Source organism: Talpa occidentalis, unplaced genomic scaffold (assembly GCF_014898055.3).
Source record: "Talpa occidentalis isolate TD23 unplaced genomic scaffold, MPIMG_talOcc4v2.1 talOcc4.7, whole genome shotgun sequence".
NCBI classification, from domain to species: domain Eukaryota; kingdom Metazoa; phylum Chordata; class Mammalia; order Eulipotyphla; family Talpidae; genus Talpa; species Talpa occidentalis.
Window position 1 is genome coordinate 121,558,318 of NW_023605083.1, and position 20,896 is coordinate 121,579,213.

At 54.1% G+C, this 20,896-nt stretch overlaps 2 protein-coding genes across 4 annotated transcripts; one reads left to right on the top strand and one right to left on the bottom strand.

Annotated features, from left to right (window-relative positions):
- Positions 1–1,890: 1,890 nt before the first annotated feature.
- On the top strand, positions 1,891–7,366 carry NAGS (N-acetylglutamate synthase). Of its 2 annotated transcripts, XR_005121907.2 has the most exons (8): positions 1,891–2,426; positions 2,978–3,252; positions 3,365–3,578; positions 3,815–3,995; positions 4,593–4,764; positions 4,863–5,045; positions 5,876–6,319; positions 6,837–7,366. XR_005121907.2 is itself a non-coding variant. In XM_037493095.2 (7 exons), exons 1-7 carry the CDS (start codon positions 2,001–2,003, stop codon positions 6,027–6,029), a joined length of 1,605 nt encoding a protein of 534 aa, XP_037348992.1. In that variant the 5' UTR covers positions 1,891–2,000; the 3' UTR covers positions 6,030–6,553. The 2 variants fall into 2 exon arrangements, 1 of the variants encoding a protein (XP_037348992.1); XM_037493095.2 differs by lacking the exon at positions 6,837–7,366 and having other exon boundaries at positions 5,876–6,553.
- On the bottom strand, positions 6,969–20,853 carry TMEM101 (transmembrane protein 101). Of its 2 annotated transcripts, XM_054688699.1 has the most exons (5): positions 16,154–20,853; positions 14,951–15,098; positions 10,093–10,273; positions 9,106–9,252; positions 6,969–8,339 (listed from the first exon to the last, which is right to left on the bottom strand). In XM_054688699.1, exons 3-5 carry the CDS (start codon positions 10,234–10,236, stop codon positions 8,031–8,033), a joined length of 600 nt encoding a protein of 199 aa, XP_054544674.1. In that variant the 5' UTR covers positions 10,237–10,273; positions 14,951–15,098; positions 16,154–20,853; the 3' UTR covers positions 6,969–8,030. The 2 variants fall into 2 exon arrangements, with proteins under 2 accessions (XP_054544674.1, XP_037348993.1); XM_037493096.2 differs by lacking the exons at positions 14,951–15,098; positions 16,154–20,853 and adding an exon at positions 10,572–14,944.
- Positions 20,854–20,896: the final 43 nt, after the last annotated feature.

Below are 20,896 nucleotides of genomic sequence, written 5' to 3' on the forward strand. Positions count from 1 at the left end.
GGGCCCTATTGGCTGTCTGGAGCCACGGCCCTCTCGGCTGAAGCCCAAAGGAGTGGGAGGCAGCTTCCCAGTCAGTGTCCACCCAGGGAAAATGGGGCTGATGCTATTTGCTACTAAAACAGGTGGGTCCTCAGAGAGCCCCTGTATGAGGAGAGAGACATCAGCCCTGCCCTCGGGGAGCCCCAGTCTGAGACTAGAAAGGCCCAGCTCCTGCCCTGAGAGGTCTAGTGCAAGAGGCCACCCTTGCCCTCACAGGGGCCCCCATTTGGCTGCAGCTGTGGAGGAAGGACCTGGAAGGGGAGGAGGGCAGAGCTCCAGAGCAGCAAAGGTGGGAGAGGGGCCAGGGAGGGCTGCATTCTGATGAGAAGGTCTGATGGTGCCCAGGGAGGGGGCACACTTGAGAGTGGGGCCTTTGAAGGCAGGGAGGGCCTTGGGGAGAAAAACAGTTATCCAGGAGCTACCAACCCAGGGGCTAGGACCCCCCCCTCTGGGTCCTGGGGGTGTGGGAGAGGGGAGCAGAGTAAAAAGGGAGAGGAAAGATGGCCCTGCAGGTGGCCTTGCAAGGCAGGAGGTACAGCCCACCAGGCCTCCATGCTTCACGCCCTGTGGGAACCCAGGATTTCTAAGTAGGAACATGGAGGAGGCCTTCAAGATCAGCTCCCCCGACCCCACATGTCTCCTGCTTGGAACTGTGCACACACTCAGATGTGTGTGTATGAATGGGGGCGGGGGGGGGCAAGGCAGGGGTTGGGCATGCACCCAGAGTCCTCTGGGAAGCTCAGGAGAGAAGTAGCCCAGGTTCCCCATTCAGACAGACCCCAAGAGTCCTGGCTTCCTGCACTGAGAGACAGTACTGCCCAGAAGGGAGCAAAGAACAGGGGGTGGGAACTTGGAGAGCCTCAGGTCTGTTCATGACACTAAAGAGCTGTGTGGCCAAGTCTCTGTCCCTGTACAGCAGGTTTCCTCCTCGGTGACACCCTAGTGTGGGGCTTGATCAGCATGTACCCAGGTGTGGGGGATACACAACTAACAGCATGGAGGTGTTTTTAGAGGGCCAGTGGATACGGTGTGAAGTAACAATACATTCTGTGAAGGGTTTCAAGTTCTGTTTAAATTTTCTTAAGAGCATGGCTCTAGAGCAGAGGCTTTGCCTCAAAGACTAGCTCCACTGTTAATGTCCTTGGCCCTCACATATTTCTGTGCCTCAATGTCCTCGTCTGTAAAATGGGGATAATAATAATGCCCGTCCCCGAAGTCATTTTGAAGACTTGAGTGAGTTACTATTTATGAAGTGCTTTAGCATCCCAGGGTGCTAGGTTAATAACACTGTTCGTTTTCCTTTGTTCTCAAGACTTTCTTCCCTTTATGGCCAGTGCTACTGGTCTCTTGGTTACAGTCCCAATCTTTTAAGCTTAAAAAGTTTAAAGAAAAAGTTAATACTAAGAAGGGGTGATTTGAGGGAATGACCACATTCTCCAAGGCAGTACCCACAGACTAGAGGTGAGCGAGCCCTGGTAACCTGATTCCAGTCCTCTTGGACTCCGGCCACAGCACAGAAGGAGGCAACCCCCCACTAGCCCCCGGGCACTGCTCCATCCCCCCGCCCCACCTCTCCTTCCTGTCTCCTCTGGAAGTAATTCAACCCCGATGCCCTAGTCAGAGTCCCCTTTATTCATCAAATACCCCGCAGACCCCCAAAGCCATCCCTGGGTCCTCTGAGTGTTTCCTGGAACCGGTCTTGGCAGCAGACTAAAGACACCGCCAGCCTTTATCGCAGCCTCGTGACCCTAGCGGGTGGATTCCGCCCCCACCAGGGGCGGGGGATCCTGCCGGCCCCGCCCCCTGACCCACAGCCTGACCCTCCTCAAGCGCACCCAAGGGCGACTCTGCCCCCGCCCCTGGCCCAGCCCCGCCCCGCGGCCCGTTAAGAGCCCCCCAGAGCCGGTAGCTGGGGGCAGACGGTCACTCGTTGGGGGGGGGGGGGAGCCGATGTGGTTGTCATGGCGACAGCGTGGCTGGCCAGAGCCCTGAGGGCCGCTGCTGCGGGTAGAAGGCTGCGCGGCCCCCGGGGCGCTGGGGACTCCCGGGAGCTGAGCTGCAGCGCGCGGCGGCGGGCGGCGAGTGGCACTAGCCCCGGGCGCCGGCTCAGCACCGCCTGGGCGCCGGCTCAGCCCGCGCGAGAGGAGACGGAGGGCGCGGAGCACGACACCCACTCTCCAGCCGCCGAGGAGCAGTCGTGGACGCCGGCCCCCGCGCCCCCGGCGCGCTCGGAATCCCCCGGACCTCCGGCCGGCCGGTCGCTGGTGCAGCGGGACATCCAGGCCTTCCTGAACCAGTGCGGGGCGAGCCCCGGAGAGGCGCGCCAGTGGCTCTCGCAGTTCCAAACCTGCCACCACTCCTCCAACAAGCCCTTCGCTGTCATCGAGGTGAGCGGAGCCTCGTGCCAGCCGTGATCTCGATGAGGGGATGGGAGTGGTGCGGCGCCCTGTCGCCCGGCCTGGTGGGGCCCGCTGTGGACTGGACTCCGCACCGCGAACCGGGAAGGGGCGCCCGGAGGAAGGCCGGGGACGGGGGGCGCCGGCGCAAGCTGCGCGCACTTCCAAGGCTCTTGCCCAGCTGGGTGAGGAGTCCCGGGACTCCCTCCCATCAAGTGTGATGCTCTGGAGAAGGCCATTTTCTACCTTGGGAGCTGCTGGGGGGTTAGATGGCAAGTGGGGAAACTGGACAGGAGCAGCGGTACGTCTGCCCTGCCCCCCCACCAAGTGTCCCAGAGTCCAAGGTCGCAGGGAGGAGCAAAGGGTGGGTGTGAGATAAGGGGATGGCAAGACCCAGCGGGGCAAAGGGCCAACCAGAAAAAGGACCCGACAGTTGCTGGCAGGGAGGGGCGGGAGAGGGCCCTGACTCAGGCGGTAGGAGAGAGCCGCGCAGCAGAAGTCGGCGCCAACGTCGAGACTCCTGAACTTGCGCCCCTTCTCAGGTGGACGAGGAGGTGCTCAAGTGCCAGCAGGCCGTGTCCAGCCTGGCCTTCGCGCTGGCCTTCCTGCAGCGGATGGACATGAAGCCGCTGGTGGTCCTGGGGCTGCCTGCTGCCACATCGCCCTCGGGCTGTCTTCCTTTCTGGGAGGCCAAGACACAGCTTGCCCAGAGCTGCAAAGTGCTGGTGGACGCGTTGCGACATAATGCCGCCACTGCGGTGCCTTTTTTTGGCGGTGGGTCAGTGCTGGGCGCCGCCGAGCCGGCCCCCCATGCCAGGTTAGTGCCGGCCTTGCCTATCCCAACATGCCGAGATGGCGCTCCAAGACCCCTCCGGCTCAGCCCCACGAGCCTGGAGGGGGCGCCCTCGAGCACCACGTCTGGCCCACAGCTATGGCGGCGTCGTTTCGGTAGAGACAGACCTGCTGCAGTGGTGCCTGGAGTCGGGCAGCATCCCCATCCTGTGCCCCATCGGGGAGACGGCGGCGCGCCGCTCCGTGCTCCTGGACCCGCTGGAGGTGACCGCATCGCTGGCCAAGGCGCTGCAGCCCACCAAAATCATCTTCCTCAACACCACGGGCGGCCTGCGCGACGGCAGTCAGACGGTGCGGCCCCGTTCTCACCCCCCCCCGCCCCCCAGCCCGGGCCTGGCTAAGCCCCTGCACCCCAGTCTCCAGCCGGGTGGGTGGAGAGTGGAGTGGCAGGAGGGGCTCCGCGGGAGGTGCCTGGATCCGAGCCCGGCCTGGAGAGAACTCCCGAAGGAGGAGGGCAGGGTAAGGTGGTCAGCAGAGGCCCCGGAGGACAGGGGCCCATCCCGGACGCACCCCTTCCCCGGGCGCAGGTCCTGAGCAAGGTAAACCTGCCGGGCGACCTGGACCTGGTGACCAGCGCTGAGTGGGTGAGCAGCAAAGAACGGCAGCAGATGCGGCTGATCGTGGACGTGCTCAGCCGCCTGCCCCGCCACGCCTCCGCGGTCATCACCGCCGCGGGCACGCTGCTCACCGAGCTCTTCAGCAACAAGGGTGAGGCCGGAGGGCGCCGGCGGGTCCCGGGGGGGGGGGGAGCAGCACGAGCGGCTTCCCCGCCGGTCGGGAAGCCGTCGGGGGACGGATGCCCAGCAAAGGCTTCCTGCCCTTGCGGAAACCTGGGGGACATGGAAACCTGGGGGCGACTGAAGAGAAGGCGGACGGGACTGGGCTGGAGCCGGGAGGCACCGGCGGTGGGCGGGGCTTGGAGTGGGCGTGGTCTGGGAGTGGGCGGGGTCTCGTGGGGCGCGCGCGGCTACGGGGTGGCGGGAGCGGACGCGGGGGCGGAACCAGGGGCGGGGAAGCAGATTTCGAGGAGATGGCGGGACTAGGGGAAGCAGGTGGAAATACCGGCGATCGCCGGGACTTGAGGGGCAAACTGTCTGGGAAAAGCACCTCCTACAGTGACAATCACACACAAATCTACCAGACCCCAGACGCCATCTTATTGTGGAGATGTCCCAAAGAGGGTGATTGTCCCACCGGGGCACCGAGTAATTGCCCCGTCAGGCACCCCCACCGAGCCTCTCAAACGAAGAAATGAATGGGACCCGGCTTCCGGCTAAGCTCACCCCTGCTCCATCCTACCCGCAGGGTCGGGGACCCTGTTCAAGAATGCGGAGCGGACGCTGCGAGTGCGCAGCCTCGACAGCCTGGACCTGCACCGCCTGGTGAACCTGATCAACACCAGCTTCGGCAAGAAGCTCCGCGACGACTACCTGGCCTCGCTGCGCCCGCGGCTGCACTCCGTCTACGTCTCTGAGGGGTGAGCCTGTGGGTCCCAGAGGGCAGAGACCTCAGGGGTAGAGTCGGGCAAGTTCCGACAAGGAGAGTTCCCAGCCTGCCTCTCCCCCGCTGCGCCAGGTACAACGCAGCCGCCATTCTGACCATGGAACCTGTACTGGGGGGCACCCCGTACCTGGACAAGTTTGTGGTGAGCTCCAGTCGCCAGGGCCAAGGCTCCGGCCAGATGCTGTGGGAGTGCCTGAGGCGGGACCTGCAGACGCTTTTCTGGCGCTCAAGGGTCACCAACCCCATCAATCCCTGGTAGGTCCCCCCTCCTCCTCTCTAGTCCTCACCGGCCAGCCCTGGAGTCCACCAGCCTGGAGGCTCAGGCTTCCCCTCCTTTCGTTTTCCCTCCTTTCCCAGGCAATGTCCCCTCCAGTGTGGTCCGACATTCCCGAGAGTAGGGCACAGCCGGAGCCTGAGATCTCCCCCCAGGCGGAGTGCAGGGTTAACCTGAACTAGCTCTGCCCTGCTTTCGCACTTCCAAGGGAGCTTCCCCCTCCCCCAGCAGCCTTTCTCTCCCAGGATCCTGAATCCTGACCCTTCAGGCTCTATTCCAGGCCTATTGCCAAGCTCTGATCCTCCACCCACTGCATTTCCACAGAGCACCCCTTTCCTTCCACTACCACTCCCTCGCCCCCAATTACCCTGCTCTTCAGGCACCAAGAGGTGAGTGGGGACTCGGGCCCAGGCTGCACAGCCAAGACTGTGGAGGAAGCAAAGAATGTCCTCACTCTAACTTTCAGAGCTGTGTGACCGGCAAGTTACCTAATTTCTCTGAACCTTAGCTGCTTTTCTGTAAAGAGCATAACACCAGGGGCCTCCCCTGGTGGTGCAGCAGTTGAGCGCTGGGTTGTGAGGCTGTGGGCAGCCTCTGCAGCGCCAGTTCGATCCCCAGCCACCAGGCGAGGGTCCCACAAAAAAAAAAAAAAAAAAAAAAAAGAGCATAACACCAGGCTCTAGACTGCTGCTGCGGATAGAATCAACTAGCAGACAACAGAGTGTCTAGCATGTAGGGGTCTTCAGCAAATGGGCCAGTGAATAGCAGCACTGGCTTTGCCTAATACCAGTGTCCCCCACCCCCACCCCAGGTACTTCAAGCACAGCGATGGCAGCTTCTCCAACAAGCAGTGGATCTTCTTCTGGTTTGGTTTAAGCGACATCCGGGACTCCTATGAGCTGGTCAGTCATGCCAAAGGGCTGCCAGACTCCTTCTGCAAGCCAGCTTCTGACCCAGGCAGCTGACCCTCACCACCAGCCCTGCTGGCCCTGGAACAGCCAGGGTGGACCAAAAGCCAGGCCTGCTGGAGGTGACCCCGGCAGTCACAGGCGTGTTGGCCGAGCGATCTACAGGGAGAAAGCAGCCCCTAAACTCTGCCAGGGGCAGGCACTCATGTGGAGAAACACAGGAAGGACGCACCCAAGACTCCCACTTGCTCCAAAGCCACAATTAATGGCCTCCGATATCTGTTCTGGGGATTTGGAGGCGGGGGAAGACTCGCCTATGAGGGCTCTACTCAGGGTTAACCTTAAGGGTGAGCCAGTTTCTGTGGCCTCTGTGATGTGTTTTGAGGTTCCCTTGCCATCTGCCTGATATCTTACCACTCATTTTAATTCTTTTGGCCTTGCCACTTTTCAGCAGGCCTTGATTAAAACACAGATGCTTGTCTGAGTCAGCTCACACTTGAAATTACCAGTGATCCTCTGGGAGCAAGATGATGAGGGCTGGGGGGGCACCTTTCCCAACCTCTTGGGGCTGGAGCCACGAAAGGGCCACCCATTCTGTTCTCCTGGCACTCAGGCTTGGGACTGAATGTCAGCCGGGCCCCTGAAGGGAGGAGAGGTGCTGAATGAGATCATCTCCCTCACCTGGTGTCAAAAGTCATCAGGAGGGGCCCCCTACCCACAAGTTAAGAAACATTCTGCATTCCACAGGCCACACCCACAGCCATCCCAGCTCCCTTTGCAGGCAGGGCTCAGAGTCTAGATTTGAACATTTTTGAACTAAGATGTACCAGGCACTAACTGGCTGCTGTGGCTACTTTCTGTCAGGAGGCGCATGGATAAGGAGAAGACCACGGACCACAGGGGGCTGTGGCAGTACCAATGCCCAAGAGCAGCCTCTGCTTCCCCCTCAGAAAAGGGGTGGGGTCAAGTACACCTCTCAGTGTACTTAACACAGAACCCAGCTCGGTGGCTTAAGGCAAACTGCTACCTCCTCTGAGCCTCAAGTCTCAGCCTAATAATGGACACTTAATATTCTCTTCCTGTGGTTGTTCTCACCAAAGGCTCATTCAAAAAGAGCTGACACCAAACGGGGAGGAAAAGACAAGCAACAACCGGGGGGACTGAATGAGAGATCAAAAAAATATACTTCGGAGAGGCTCAGATTCTTGGAGAGAGAGCCAAAGGACTGTGGGGGCCCTCAGAGCAGGGGAAAGGTAACCAGAGGACTAAGATGAGCTTAACCAGATATGGTCGTTCAAAACCCAGGCCCAATGGCAAAGCGCCCATGGGAAGAACACAGAAGCGAAGCCAAATGTCTATATAAAATGTTTATTTTTGGAGGACTGTGTGGTCTGGTGTTTGGGAGGGCTCTCACCCCCACCAGGCCTGGAGCTGGAAATGGAGACAGCAGGAGGGGGGAAGCCGGCCACTGTCTCCCCCACCCCTGTACACAGTAGAGTCGACTGGGGGCTGCTCTGCTTTCAAGGTGGGTGAGAGCTAGTGCTGTTTCTGCCCCTAGCAGAGCCTGAGAACTCGCATGACTTGCGGAGTGCCTGGCCCTTCTCCCCCAGGGCCTGATACGTGAGTCAATACACATCCTCACTCCCGGTCTATAAAGCACTGCAGGGCCTGGCTGCCTCTGCCTGGTCCCCAAAGGAATTTTCCACATTGGCTTACTTCTGGTTCTCGAGCTTCCTTTCTCTCCCACTCTCAGTGTGCTCACCTTAGCCCTGCCTTACCCTCTTCTCAGAGACAGGAGACCCTGGAGTACCTGGTTTCAGCTTCCCTCCTAACAAACGGGGAAAAAACCTGTAAGGCATCATTATCAGCACCCTCACCTCAAGGGCTGAGCCCAGGAACTGGGGAAGAGACCTGCCCCTTACCAAGACACACAGAAAGCGAAGGATCAAACAAACAGACCAAAAAGCATAAATAAACAGCAACTGGGCCAGTGAGGAGGAAGGCAGGGGGGCCCTCAGTGGCTCCCTGCACCCATTTCAGCCTCTCGCCAGATGCAACTCAGCCATCGGTGGCCAGGATGACGGCAGCCCCGAAGATGCCCACACTTTCTCCAAGCAGCTTCATCTGGTTCCAGAACTCAACGCGCCGTGTGTTGTGCCAGTAGGCAACATTGCCATCAATGAGCAGCATGACCGGGGGCAGCAGTACAGCCAGGATCTGGGCAGCCAGGGTCACGTAGTAGCCTGACAGGAAGGCCAGGGCCAGGACGCCGTACAGCACAAAGAACAGCTGGATCATCAGCTCCCCTCCCGGGAGGTGGTTCAGATACGCCAGCCGGTCCTCCTTGCTGTGCTGCAGTGAGTAGGCCTAGAGACACACCAATCTCTAAGACTCTCCCAACAGGCTGAGGAGCCTGTCTGGGGACGGCCACCCCGAGAAAGCACTCATAAGTGCTCCTGAGTGGGCTTCTGATGCCCCTCTCAGACTTGGGGCTATCTGAAAGTAGGGCCTGTGTCTTCCCTTTAGACTTGGGAGGTTCATGTTTGGATCTGTCTCTCCTCACCTAGGGGCTCAGAAGCGGGGAGGTGTATCTCCACAGTCAGCCTGGGTGCTCACCTCTGAGTACAGAACTCCACACACCGACATGATGCCCAGTAACTGAGATGGGACCAAGTGGCTCCGGGCTGGTCCACATCCCCACACAGTGGCCTTCCCTGGCACCAGGGAGGATGCTCACTAGCTAACACTGGAAGCCTCCATCAGCTCCAAATGGTAGAGGCCAAGCTAGGGCCTGAAACCCATTAACCTCTCCTTTGTCTCCTTTCCCAGCCTCTTGGGGCTGGAGCCACGAGAGGACCACCCATTCTGTTCTCCTGGCACTCAGGCTTGGGACTGATATCAGTGCAATTCTTCTCTCCCTAATGACAATAAGGCTGGAAGAAGGGACTCCCAGCCAAGTTTCAGCACTGGGAGGGCCCTGAGGCCCACAAGGTGGCCGGGGCAATTCCCAGGAGGCGGATCATCAGGAACCACATGCAAGGCCTTGTTCTGCCCACCTCCCTGGGTTCTGTCAACCATGGGCTCACATTTCCCTCCCAGTAGAGCATCTCCAGCCAACAGGCCCCCAACCTACCACACAGATGAGGTAGATGCCCAGGAACACCTGGCCGGTGGACTGGAGGGAGCGGCTGCGGGGTTTCCGACGGTACAGCTCCCCAGCACCGCTGGCCAGCACAAGAAAGCCGCCGATGATGGCAACTGTGCGCGAGTACATACGGACCTAGGCCAAGGCGAGGGGACCCCAGTCAGGAACTGGAGTCAGGAATCAGCCGCCACATTTCTCTTGGCTGCCCAGAGCACAGAACTGCCCATCTCTACTCATCCCATTCTATCTGATGGGCCTTGTGTAATTTCCAAGTGCAGTGGGCTGGTGCAGCAGAGAGCAAATTCTTTTTATCAGAAGTGGAAACTGGGGCCCAGAGGTGTTAATAAAATTGTTCAAGCGCCTACAGAAACTAAGTGGCAGAACCCAGGAAACAAAACTTGTCCCTCTTTCCTCTTCCAGGTCTGTAGACCCAACCCTAATGTTCTTTCCTCTATATAGTAGAGTCTATTGCACACACCAACCTCCCACATTGATCTTACTGTCCTGCAGCTAGTCACAAATCTGCTCCCACACTGAACTGGCAGTCCAGTCCTTGAAGGAAATGTCTTTGTCCAGATTTGTCCCCAAGTCTGCAGTGCCTGGCAGAGGTTCTGGCATATACAGCCTTAAATGCTGCACTAAGATTAATGAAATTTCCTAAAATCTGATGAAAGAATAGGTACTAGAGTCTGGATTACTAATGATTTAAAGGGTTCTGGGAACTGGGTGTCCTGACTCCTAGTCCCATCAGCAATGCTAACTACGGTGTGGCCTTGGGGAAGTCTGTTTCCCATTTCTGGGCCTCACTTTCCATACTCTGAAAGGGAGAGTAGTGTGGTCAAAAGGTGCCTTCATTCTTGATCGCTAAGTCTCCACAAACCATGGGGGATCCTCTTCCTCAGCTAGCTCTGTCACGGGAACCCGATCTCTGGCTCCCCATCACCCTAGAAGTCCCGCCTAGGGTCACGCGCTCACCTTCAGCCAGTCCCCGTAGTGGACGTAGCCCCCGACGTAGGCGGCATAGGTGCTAACGGCGAGCTGCAGCGCGGCGCCCAGCGCGAACCAGCGCCGCTTCACTCCAAAGGACATGAAGCTAGCGCACAGCACGGCCGCCCCCATGTCGAAGTACAGGTAGGGTACTGGAATGTCAGGTTTCCTAGGAGCAGGGAGGGGAAGCAACGGGGCAGAATGAAGAGAGGTAGAAAGCCTCGAGACCCCTGACTTCCCGCAAGCTCCACCGCTTCTGCAAATCCAAGCCCCACTCGTGGCCAGGAGCCCCGCACTATGCTTGCTGTCCACCCTGATCCGGGCCATATCCCCTCCCATTTAGTCCGAGATCCCAATTCCTCCCAGTTCAAGGGCCCCAACTTCTTCCCCACCTCACCGCACCCCTGTTCCTGGGATGGGCTGTACCGCCCCCCCCCCTTATTTGGCGTTTGAGTGGGCCCGCTCACCGGCGCGCCTCGGCCCTCTCAGCATACAGCATGAGCTGGCTGAAGCAGCCCCAGAACGGGCAGCGTGTGAGCAACACCGAGCCCAACTGCATGAGCAGCTGCAGCATCCACCTTCGGGAACCCATCCTCGACGCCATCTTGAGGAAGGGCAGTCCACGGCGGCCTCACTCCCGTCAGAAAGGCCGACGAGGGGAGAGACGCAACTTCCGGGGCGCGCGAGGCACCCGCCCCCTTCCGTCGGGAAACAACGCGCTCACTTTCTAGTTCTGGACCGAAGCGTCCTAGCCGGGGGATGCGGCTTTTCTCTCTCCCCAGGGAGCCCTAAGGAGCCCCCCTGGTAGCTAAGAAAGTGCGAACTAGGGAACATCGGGTTCAGGATATCGGAAGCCCCGGCCGTAACTTGATGTATTGAAGCGAATCTGGACACATGACCTACGCTTTCCAAGACCCATCTGTGAAGTGGGGATTACATTTGCCTCGCGGAGTTGAGGTTTAACTGCGACAGTGTTGTTTCTACCACATAGTTCAGTACACTGCCCCTCCCCCATCATCCCTGTTTCTGTTTAGAAAAGGGGTGCTCCTAAATCACCTGTAGAGTATGTTGGTCTTGATCTGCCTTTCCTCTGGCCCCGAGAATAGCAAGATCTGATATGGACCTATGGGGCATTCAATGAGCCCACTTCCTCCAGCTCCAAGGCGTCACTGGAGCAAACCTTTTTTTCTTTTTTTTTCCTCGTCTGTTTAACTGCAGCGGCCTCCCAACTGGCCCCCTCTAGTTCTCAGCAGCCCTGTTTTATGGTCTCATAACCACTTAGCACGTTGCACTGAACCACTTAGCACGTTGGCAATTATTTATGATTTTTTTTTTTTGTTAATGACTCTTTCCCCCAGTAGATTGTAAGCTCCAGGAGGGCAAAGAGTGTCTGGTTTCTGTTTATTAATACATCCCCAGGAACTAGTTAGTATACAGGATGCACTCAAGAAGTATGTACTGAACATGAACAATGAACAAAAAGGTGGTGTCACTATGTCTGGTTCATATAGGTACTCAGTAATTATAAAGGCAAAAGTTCTAGGCACTCTGGGATTGCTACCACAAAGCTGCCCCCACCTGTCTTCCTGCACACACCCCTACCACCTTGCAACAAAAATTCTTCTGCCAATATTGACATAAAGACTACAAGTACTCCCACTAAGCTGTTTAATTCAGGAAGCTCCCAGCTCCCTGGGGCAGGGAGAGGGGACTGATCTCCAAACAGCACTTCCAATCATGTGAATTAAATATCAGCCAGTGAAAGTTGAATGGCAAAAACACCCTTTCATATCTAATTTCTTAGTCATTAGGATAAAGTCTGAGTATATCAGAGTGAGAGAGGGATATATCCACTCAAAAGCAAAAAGATGGGATAGATTTGTGTATGTGTTTGCTGAGGTGTGGGGCAATGTCCAGGAGAATGAGAAAAAGCTGGAGTTAAAGGTTATGCTCCTACTTCCACACACAGACAACCACAAGGTGTGTTTTCTTTACCATAATGTGGGCACACGGTAGAATCAACTTTCCAACTGGCTTTGTTTTCCCAATCTCCTCACCCTTCCTTGAGTCATATGAGACAAGATGCACAGGCCTCAGAAAGGAGCCAAGGTGAGGAGCAGGAACTGTGACTGTGTCCTTAAAATAGTCCTGGGACCCTGCCTGGAATATCCCCACAGAAACAGTGCCTCCAACCCACGCAAACCCTTCGTAACTTTAGAGACCAGCTTCCCATCAAGTCCCTGACGGCAGAGGCCAGGGATGTGTGTGAGAACACATATTAGGATTAAGGAAGTCCCCCCAGTATTCATCCCACCCCAAGTCCCTCTGGGCTTCAATCCCTCTCTTTTACTATCTTCCTCCCCGGAGGGGTGCTGAGGATTAGGGGCCAAAAACCAAATTCTAGGACTCGGAAAGATGCTGGAATTACGCTCAGTCAGAGGAAGGGACTATGGGTTGGGGGTTGTCTAGGGCCAAGTCAGGGGCAGGGGGTCTGGTAGGGTGCAGAGCCGGGAGGCCCAGGAGGTAACTGAGCCCCCCAGGACTCCAGGAATCCTGGAGATTTCTCTGGCTTCTCTCTGGTATTGTCTCGTGGTCTCGCCTCAGAGTGGCCCTCCTTGCTGTGCTGCCACCACTGCTGCCGCTACTACACATGCACACGCCTGTGTTCTTTGGACCCAGGTGCCCCACTCTCATGCCTGTCAGCCCAGCATCCACGCTAGCTGTGGAAGCATAAAAAAGCCTGATAACTCCATTCACCCTACAGGGGGGTGCCTAGGTTCGTTTAGATGAAAACTGCCATGTGTCCACCCCTCACCCCCATTCTCGCCTGGGCAGACAACTGAGCCCCAAAGAATTCTGAGCAACATCCCTTTTCCCATCCTCATTTTCATCTTCTATTCCTCCTCGACTTCCCTTCCCTGACTCCCCCAGAGGACCTGCCTGCTGTCCAGCTCCCCCAGGGGCCTGCCTGTGCTTATGCTCAGCCGTGACCAGTCACAGCTAGTGAACAGAGTACCCATGGTGCCCAGCACAGTAGCCATCTTGGCCAGATAGTCAGGTCTCCTCCAATACGCTCAGCACCCCCAATAACCCCTCTGGTCCAGCATGTCTGGGTGCCCAGGTCAGCCACACACAAATGCCTCAAGTGATCCAGCTTCCTGCATGTCCACCACAGGTCAGTTTATATTGACCAGGAGCAGCTGCAGGCCCACCATCCAGATGCCTGCCACCACCTTGAACTTAAGTTGCCACAACTGGTTGCCTACAAGAAAGAGAAGGCCAAGGCCTGCAGGGTTGCAAAGGCCTCAGCTTCTAGCATGCCGTTAAGAAACATGGGGTACTCAGGCTTTCTGCCTCCCACTGCCAGCCTCCATGGTCACTACCTGAGGCTTTGCTTTCCTCCCAGGTTGAATGACCTACACGTGATATCGTGTGATTGCAAAAGGTGGATGGGCCTGCGAGCACAGGGCATGTGCACCTGTTGATGACAGACACTCGGGCTGAGAAGCCAGAGCACGGGTGCACCTATGTACATACAGACAAGTGGGCCAAGAAGCAAGGGATAAAGGGAAGATTCGGGGGGAACAGGGGACTCAGTTGCTAACTCCCTGCCTGCTGGTCTACCTGCGTCTGGTCCCGATTCAGCATTAAAGGCATGTTAGAGATACCAAAGGCTCCAAAATTCTCTTCTTGTCTGCCTGAATCAACAATGAACTGGCCTGGGGTGGCTGCACAACACATGCTGATGTCATCCCTAGAGAGCAGAACTCCAGGCCTGGCACGGTGACTAGGCTGCACCCCCAACTTGCTGCAACTGGGCCCCAGCCAGAGAGAGGCAGCATAGGCAGAAGAGGCCCCCACGCCTGACTGACCAGCTCAGTCAGCTGGTTGTGTATCGGGTCAAGTTATTCCAGGTTCTATGGGCCCCACAGGCTGCAGGGGTCGAGGGTAGTGAGCAGTCGTGAAAGCTCCATCCAGGTAGAGCAGAGAACCCAGGGTGACTAAGGAGTCTGGAGGCAGGCAGGCCAGCAGGTTGTGGCAGGGGTTCAGCTGCTCCAGGAAACCGGCCTCCCAGGACATTGTGAGAAAGCAGCAGCGCCTGCAGTCCTCACAGGTCCTGGGAGGAGCCATCTCACAACTGATGGAGATTACTGTGGCTCAGCTCCCATAGCCAGACTCCTATCAGGGAGCCTAAGCAGGTGGAGGGCCCCACAGTCTGCATTGCCTACAGATGGGCAGGTGCTTGGTGCTGAATGCGCTGCCACCAGATTCCCAAGCAAGGCGGATTGCACCACTGCAGCCATGGCTGCTTTGAGGGAGGAGTGGCCACACCTGCCTTTGCTTGCCCCGCGAGGGGCTGGGATGAGGATGGCACTGGGCCCTGCACCAGGCACGCATGGATTCTGAGACCTCTGTGCCTCACTCCTACACCTGGGATGCATGGAAAGCTGGGGGAGAAAAATAAAAGCAGTGCCCAGAGTCTCATTATTTGCTGGGGCCCCCAACATGGTCTCAAGGATACCGTCCCTCTCTCCCCTGATTTTACCAGTTACCTAGGCTTCTGGAAAGGGTCCTCTCAATCTGAGACCCCAATGCCCTCGCCTGACTCTTGCCAACATGCCCTTATTCCTAAGAAAACGAAAAGCAATCAGGGAAGGTGATCTTTTTAATCCTCTGGACCCCTTCTTTACTCACTCCACACCCCATCTTATTTCCCCCACAGTCTCAGAAGCAATTCTGTGCCCCTGCCGCTCAACATTCACTCAGTTCTCATCCAGCCAACATTTGTGAAGTCCCTGTTCTATAGGAGGGCAAAGGCTCGGCCCATGGAGTTCAATGTCCTCACCTGTTTTCCTGGCAGCTCCTGCTGAGTGCAGGCCCAGCCCAGAACGACAGCAGAAAAAAAAATCTCAGCTCCAGTGGACAATCTCCTGGCCTCTTGCCTCTCCACTTCCCAAAAGCAGTGGAGATCCGCTGTCAGAGAGATCATAGCCCTGAGGGTTGGGAGGAGGGACAGGTGGAGGAAATCTGCAAGGCCTTGTGGCCTTATACCAAGGAAGCAGGACCCTGCTTTGCCCTGCCTGCCTAAGAGTGGTGCCCCCACTCCCTCCTGAAGACCCACACCCTGTCCTATCTTCTGTCAGGGTAATGCTCCTTGAAGGCCGCTCTCAAGTCAGGAAGGAGCCAGGTGTCTTTTATTCTATACTGCATTTGGGCGGAAGATCTCTGCTAGATCTTGTCTGGACACAAAGGAAGGGAATGCGCTCTTGTTCTCATTAGGCCAGAGGTCAAAATCCTCTGCTTTTGCCTTCAAGGCCTGCCTTGCCAGCTTCTCCTAAAAAACAGAAGGGTCTTCAGCCAGGGTGTCTGTAACCAGCACTTCTGCCCTGCCTTAGCAGCCAGGTAGGTTGCTTTGTCTCTGGGTTCCGCAGTGTGCTCACTAACTCCACCCAATAACTCCTAAGAGGATAATAATGGTGATATGGAAGAGATGGTTACCAAGGGCCAGGCATCTCATTAAAGGCTTCATTAATCCTCAGCAGAGACACTCATTTTACAGACGAGGAAACTGATACACGGCAAGGATTCCTAAGGTGCCAAGTCATACTGCTAATTAGTGGCAGGGTGAAATCTGACACAACTCAGGCTTGTCTGAATTCAGTCATGCCCTTAACCACCAAGCAACAGTACCCCAAAGACTGGGCACAGCCTCCCATGCTAGAAGTCAATGTCTCCGGGTGATTAACATGAGTATCCCTAGAGTAGGAAGAGCAGCTGAGCCACCATCAACCTAGGATATGAGTCTGACCTTTTGGTTAATGAGATGCCAGCCCCTCTGAATCAATTCAAGGGATTTCGTTCAAGCAAATTACAATGGGAAACTTGGAGGAATCACTACCAGCCTCTTTGAAACAAATAGAAAGATGCAAGCACCTTGAACTTGGCAAAAGTTCCAATTTCCAAAAGATGGACATTCAAGACATTTGAAAAGTGTAACTGTTAATATAATTTAAAAAGGGCTCATTGAACATGTGATCTGACGAGTTACCTGAAACATCAGGTGTCCTTGGGGCCACTCGAGTATTACATCCAAACTGCATTTTCTTTTGTACTAGGGTCACTAGATGGTGACACAAACATCTGGATCTTATTAGTCTCCCATGATATCCTTTTGGATAAGATGAAAGACTTATCAAAATTAGAGCTAAAACAACACTGGGATGGGTAACTAGTATGTTGTAGTATATGGATGCCAGAGTTTTTAGAAGCTCTTAGTAGTTAGAGTAGATGGCTGAAAATAAGTCTTCACTGAAGACAAGAAAGCCCCCAGTCATACCTGCCTGTTAAGCAACTGCATGCACCTCAGCAAGGGCTGCAGGAACAGGAAACACCCTCAAGAGCAAGAAGTAGCGCGCAGGAAACGTGAGCTCTAGCCTCAGTTCCAGAAATGAGGTGCTGCTGGAGGGGGAAAGGTAACAGTACCAACACATGCTGCTTTTCAAAGTAATCAGTGGAAGTTGTTCATGTCTGGGCAGTCTGTTCAAGATGCTAAAGACGATATTTACACTGGGAGGTTAAACTATTCCTTATGAACTCCAAGATCCTGGGCATTTCTAAGTGCCAGCCTATGTGCTGAGCTTCCATACCTCCCCTGGCACTGAAGCACCCTATATTTGCACAGTGTACACACTTTCATTTCTGGAATTACATGGCTGCATAGCCTTCCTATAGCCAGTACACGGGGAACATAGCAAGACAGTTTCAGAAAGTGTACTTGATGACAGCATCCATCTGTCCTGGTGAAGAGTCCATTACTAAAATCACTCCCTTATAAATATCCTCAGCCAAACTCTCTTCTCCCTCCATAATGGAGACATGGTAACCTCCCACTCTGCTTGTATGCAACCACCCACTTTCAGTGTTTGCATCTAAGTCATTCTACATGGCTAAACAGTCACCTAAGGAGCACCTGTTTACATCCCAAATGTAGGAGCACATACCTCTAAAAGGAACTTGGCAATCTCACAGTAGCTCAGGCTCAATCCTCTCCTCTGACCTCTAGACTCCTCTACTTGGTTGTTACTTGCCATCTGCTCTTGAGTATAGCCAAGGCAAAAAGGCAAAATTCTAGACTTTTCCACAAACCTCTTCCTTTCCCACTGACATCCACCTAGAAGTCATTCTAAGCTCCTTTCTTTCTCACCACCTTGCTCTCACATCCAAGCCAACAGCAAATCTTATCAGTTCTGAACTCACTTATTTGCCACCACCATCACTTGCCTACACAACTGCCAATAATCCTCTTTTTTTTAAGAAAAAAAAAAAAAAAAAAAGATTTTATTTATTTATTTATACAAGCACTGGGTACAGTCAGAAATGCGGGAGGGTGAGAGAATTCACCAGAGCCAGAGCGGGGAACAGAACAGGCAGACCAACGAAATACACTGCTGAGGGGAGCAGCAGGCGACACAAGAGAGGTCTGTCATGCCATGTGGGACCCTCACTGGCGGCCGGGGATAGAACCGGCGCTGCAGAGGCTGCGGGCAGCTTCGCAGCCCAGCGCTCAACCGCTGTGCCACCAGGGGAGGCCCCTGCCAATAATCCTCTTAATGCAACAATCTTTCTGCTTCCACTGTTGCTACCTTAGACTAAATTGCTTGATAACTTAAAATCCTCCAATGGTTCCCTGCAATGACTGCAACCTTCTGTAGGACCTGGCTCCTGCCTGCTTCCCTATCATGCTCATGCAGCTTCAATCAATCATCTGTCTGTCAGCTGCTCCTGAACACCCTTACCTTTGGTCAAGCTCAACTTGAGCACCTAGGTTTATCCAACACTCAGCTGGCACCTTGTTCTTCAGATTTCAACTTAAGTCAGCCTCAGGAGCCATCCCAGAACATTTCTGGAGTGCTACATGTGCTTTCCCGTAGTAAACGTAAGCAACTACTTAAAGTTTGGAGACAGACCAGAATAAGATAGATAAGAAAAATAAGCTAGATAAGAAAAAGCAGTGACCACTTGTTAGCTCTCCTCCAAAGACTAACTGCTGGAGCCAGTATCAAAGGAATAGCTGGGGGGAGGCCAGTGGCATGGTCACTAGAAACATGCTCTACCTTCACCTCACCTTGCCAGTTCAGGAAGAAATTTAATTCCATGTTAGACTTTTCAACAAAATTGCAAATTGAAGGAAAATGGGAGAGAGGCCACAATGTGACAGCCTTGGCACCACTGGCCCAAGTGTGCTGGGGAAACCTGTGAGGGGGAGAGTGGAGAGAACCTCACTGCCTCACCCCCTGAAACCAGGCACACCCACCTTCCCATCTCTTCCCGGATTCTTCACTGGGCCCTTGCCTCCTTCCAATTTCATTTCAAGCATTCTCAAAACCCAGGCAGTGCTGGGTCACTTTTCATCTTGGCTCGGCCAACTCTTCCAGTTATTTAACCTGAATGAATTATCAAAACCATGTCTCAACAATTAGATACTAGGGAATAATCACAAAAATAATCACAAATCATTCTCATGCTAGTGCTTCAAAATTCCGCATTACACCACTACAGCAAAACTTATACAGGACCTCCCTGGTGGCCTAGGAGTTAGTCTCAGTGCTACCACTGCAAAGGCCCACCTCAAAAGATGGACTGGGTTCGATCCCCAGCCAGGGAACTAACCCACATGGCGCAGCAGACCTCTCCTGTTTCACCTGCTGCTCCCCTCAGCAGAGTATTTCAGTAGATCCACCTGTTCTGTTCCCCACTCTATGGTGGGTCCTCTCACCCCCTGCACCTCTGGACTGCACCCAGTTTTTGTATGCATAAATAAATAAAAATAAATCTTAAAAAAAAAAAAAGCATAATGGAGTCTTTACCCTGAATCAGCGGTTCCCAAGCTAGAAGTCCTGTACTAATAATGAAGTACTTAAGTAGGTTTCACAGTTCGTAAACCCCAGAGAGCAACGAGTTGCTCATATTTAAATGGTAGATTCAGCATCAACAAACACTGGATGCCTTAAATTGCAGTAAGCCCAAAGACATGTAAGTGGCATGGACAGCATGTGCAATACACAGTGTGCATCTGGAAAGGAGGCCTCAAAACCAAGGAGACATTAAATAAAAATGCCTGTACATGTATCATCACAAATGCACATGCTCTGTACGACACTCTTCAACAGTTGCCTTCTTTAAACCTAGGAGGAAATTTCTACCACTCTCACCAATTTCCTCCATGTTCCTTCCTAAATCTGGCCAACAAAAGTGAACAGTACACATGCCACCAGTCTGGAAATTCACAGAACAGTGTTAGGAGTCCAAAGTGGACAGAGCTGGGGTTTTATTCCAGCTCGGCACCAAGAGTGGTATTCTCAACAAGTGACCTTGCTCAGGTGGAACTCACTCTCCTGTGAAATGAGTGTTTTTCAAATTATAATCAAAAAAACTTCTCAGGGACTCCAGGGAAGAGGTAAGGGTGAGATCTGTAAGAGACTGAGAAGGCAGGGCTCTGAGACCCCTTTGATCCCTGCTCAAATATTTTACATAGTAGCCTCACTCAAAATCATATCGAAACAGCCTTCTACAACAAAGTTGGAAATTATCAATCCAGTCTCCATTCCAGTTTCAACCATCCCAGGACCAAGTTAATATTTGTATTAACATCTACAAAGCACCTTCATTAAATATTCAGCATTTAAAATATCTATTCAGGGGCCTCCCTGGTGGCACAAAGGGTTGAGACGCAGCACTGTGAAACTATCCACAGCCGCTGCAGCATGAGTTCCATGCCCAGCCAGGGAGGTGACCTACATGGCACAGCAGACCTCTCCTGTCTCACCCACTGCTCCTCTCAGCAGTGTATATGTCAGTCTGCCTGTTCTGCTCCTCACTCTGTCTGGCGAATCCTCTCACCCCACCCCCGCACCTCTGGCCTGCACCCCAGCTCTTGTACGCATTAATAAATTTATATATATATATGAGAGATGGGCATTAGGTCCACATCTACGTATGGAAAAACTAAGGCGTGAACACATGATATGACTTAATCACTGTCACAAAGAGAGAAAACGGAGATTGAACCCAACTATCTAGGTGTCCAAAGCCCCCATTTTTGTTCTATACCTCACTTTCCCACCTGTCTTTTCTACCATATGAACTTCACCTTTTGAACCTTTCAAAGTCCTCCCATTTCATAACTAAAACTAAAGAGTCAAAATTGCTTCCTACCCAAAACAGCTGGTAGCCACTTTGTCCTATTCACAAACGAGAGATTAATGGGGAGGGACGTGATCACCTGGGACCTGAAACAGCGCTTCCCTCCAGGGTTTGCTATTTGCAGTTTCCCACTAATTGCTCTCACTCCTTTCAAAGCACAGCTTAAGTTTTCTCCATCTTGCAAAAGTCTCTCCCGCTTTAACATCTCCAAAAAGTCTACATTTCCATGCAAACTATTACATCAAAGGTTTGGGACTTTCAGTGAAGTTCTGGTCAATGGCAGGTAGATAAGAATATTTCTCAAGTGTTTTCATTCTCCTTCCAGTCCTGTAACAAATCATCTTATGGATGTACCCACCACTCCCTTCAGTACCTGACTCCACTTAATCAGAACTCCCAAACCTGGGTCTCTCTTCTTAAATGACACTCGGCAAATCTGAGTTCTGGGGGGTGAGGGTGGGCTGGGAGGGTGGAAAGAGAGAGGATGAAAGAGAGTAGAAAGCAGAGAACCTAAAGAAAAAGATCAAACCAAAAACACACACCTCACACCCCTCCCTCCAAGGTCTCTAAAGCACGCACAAACCCAAGA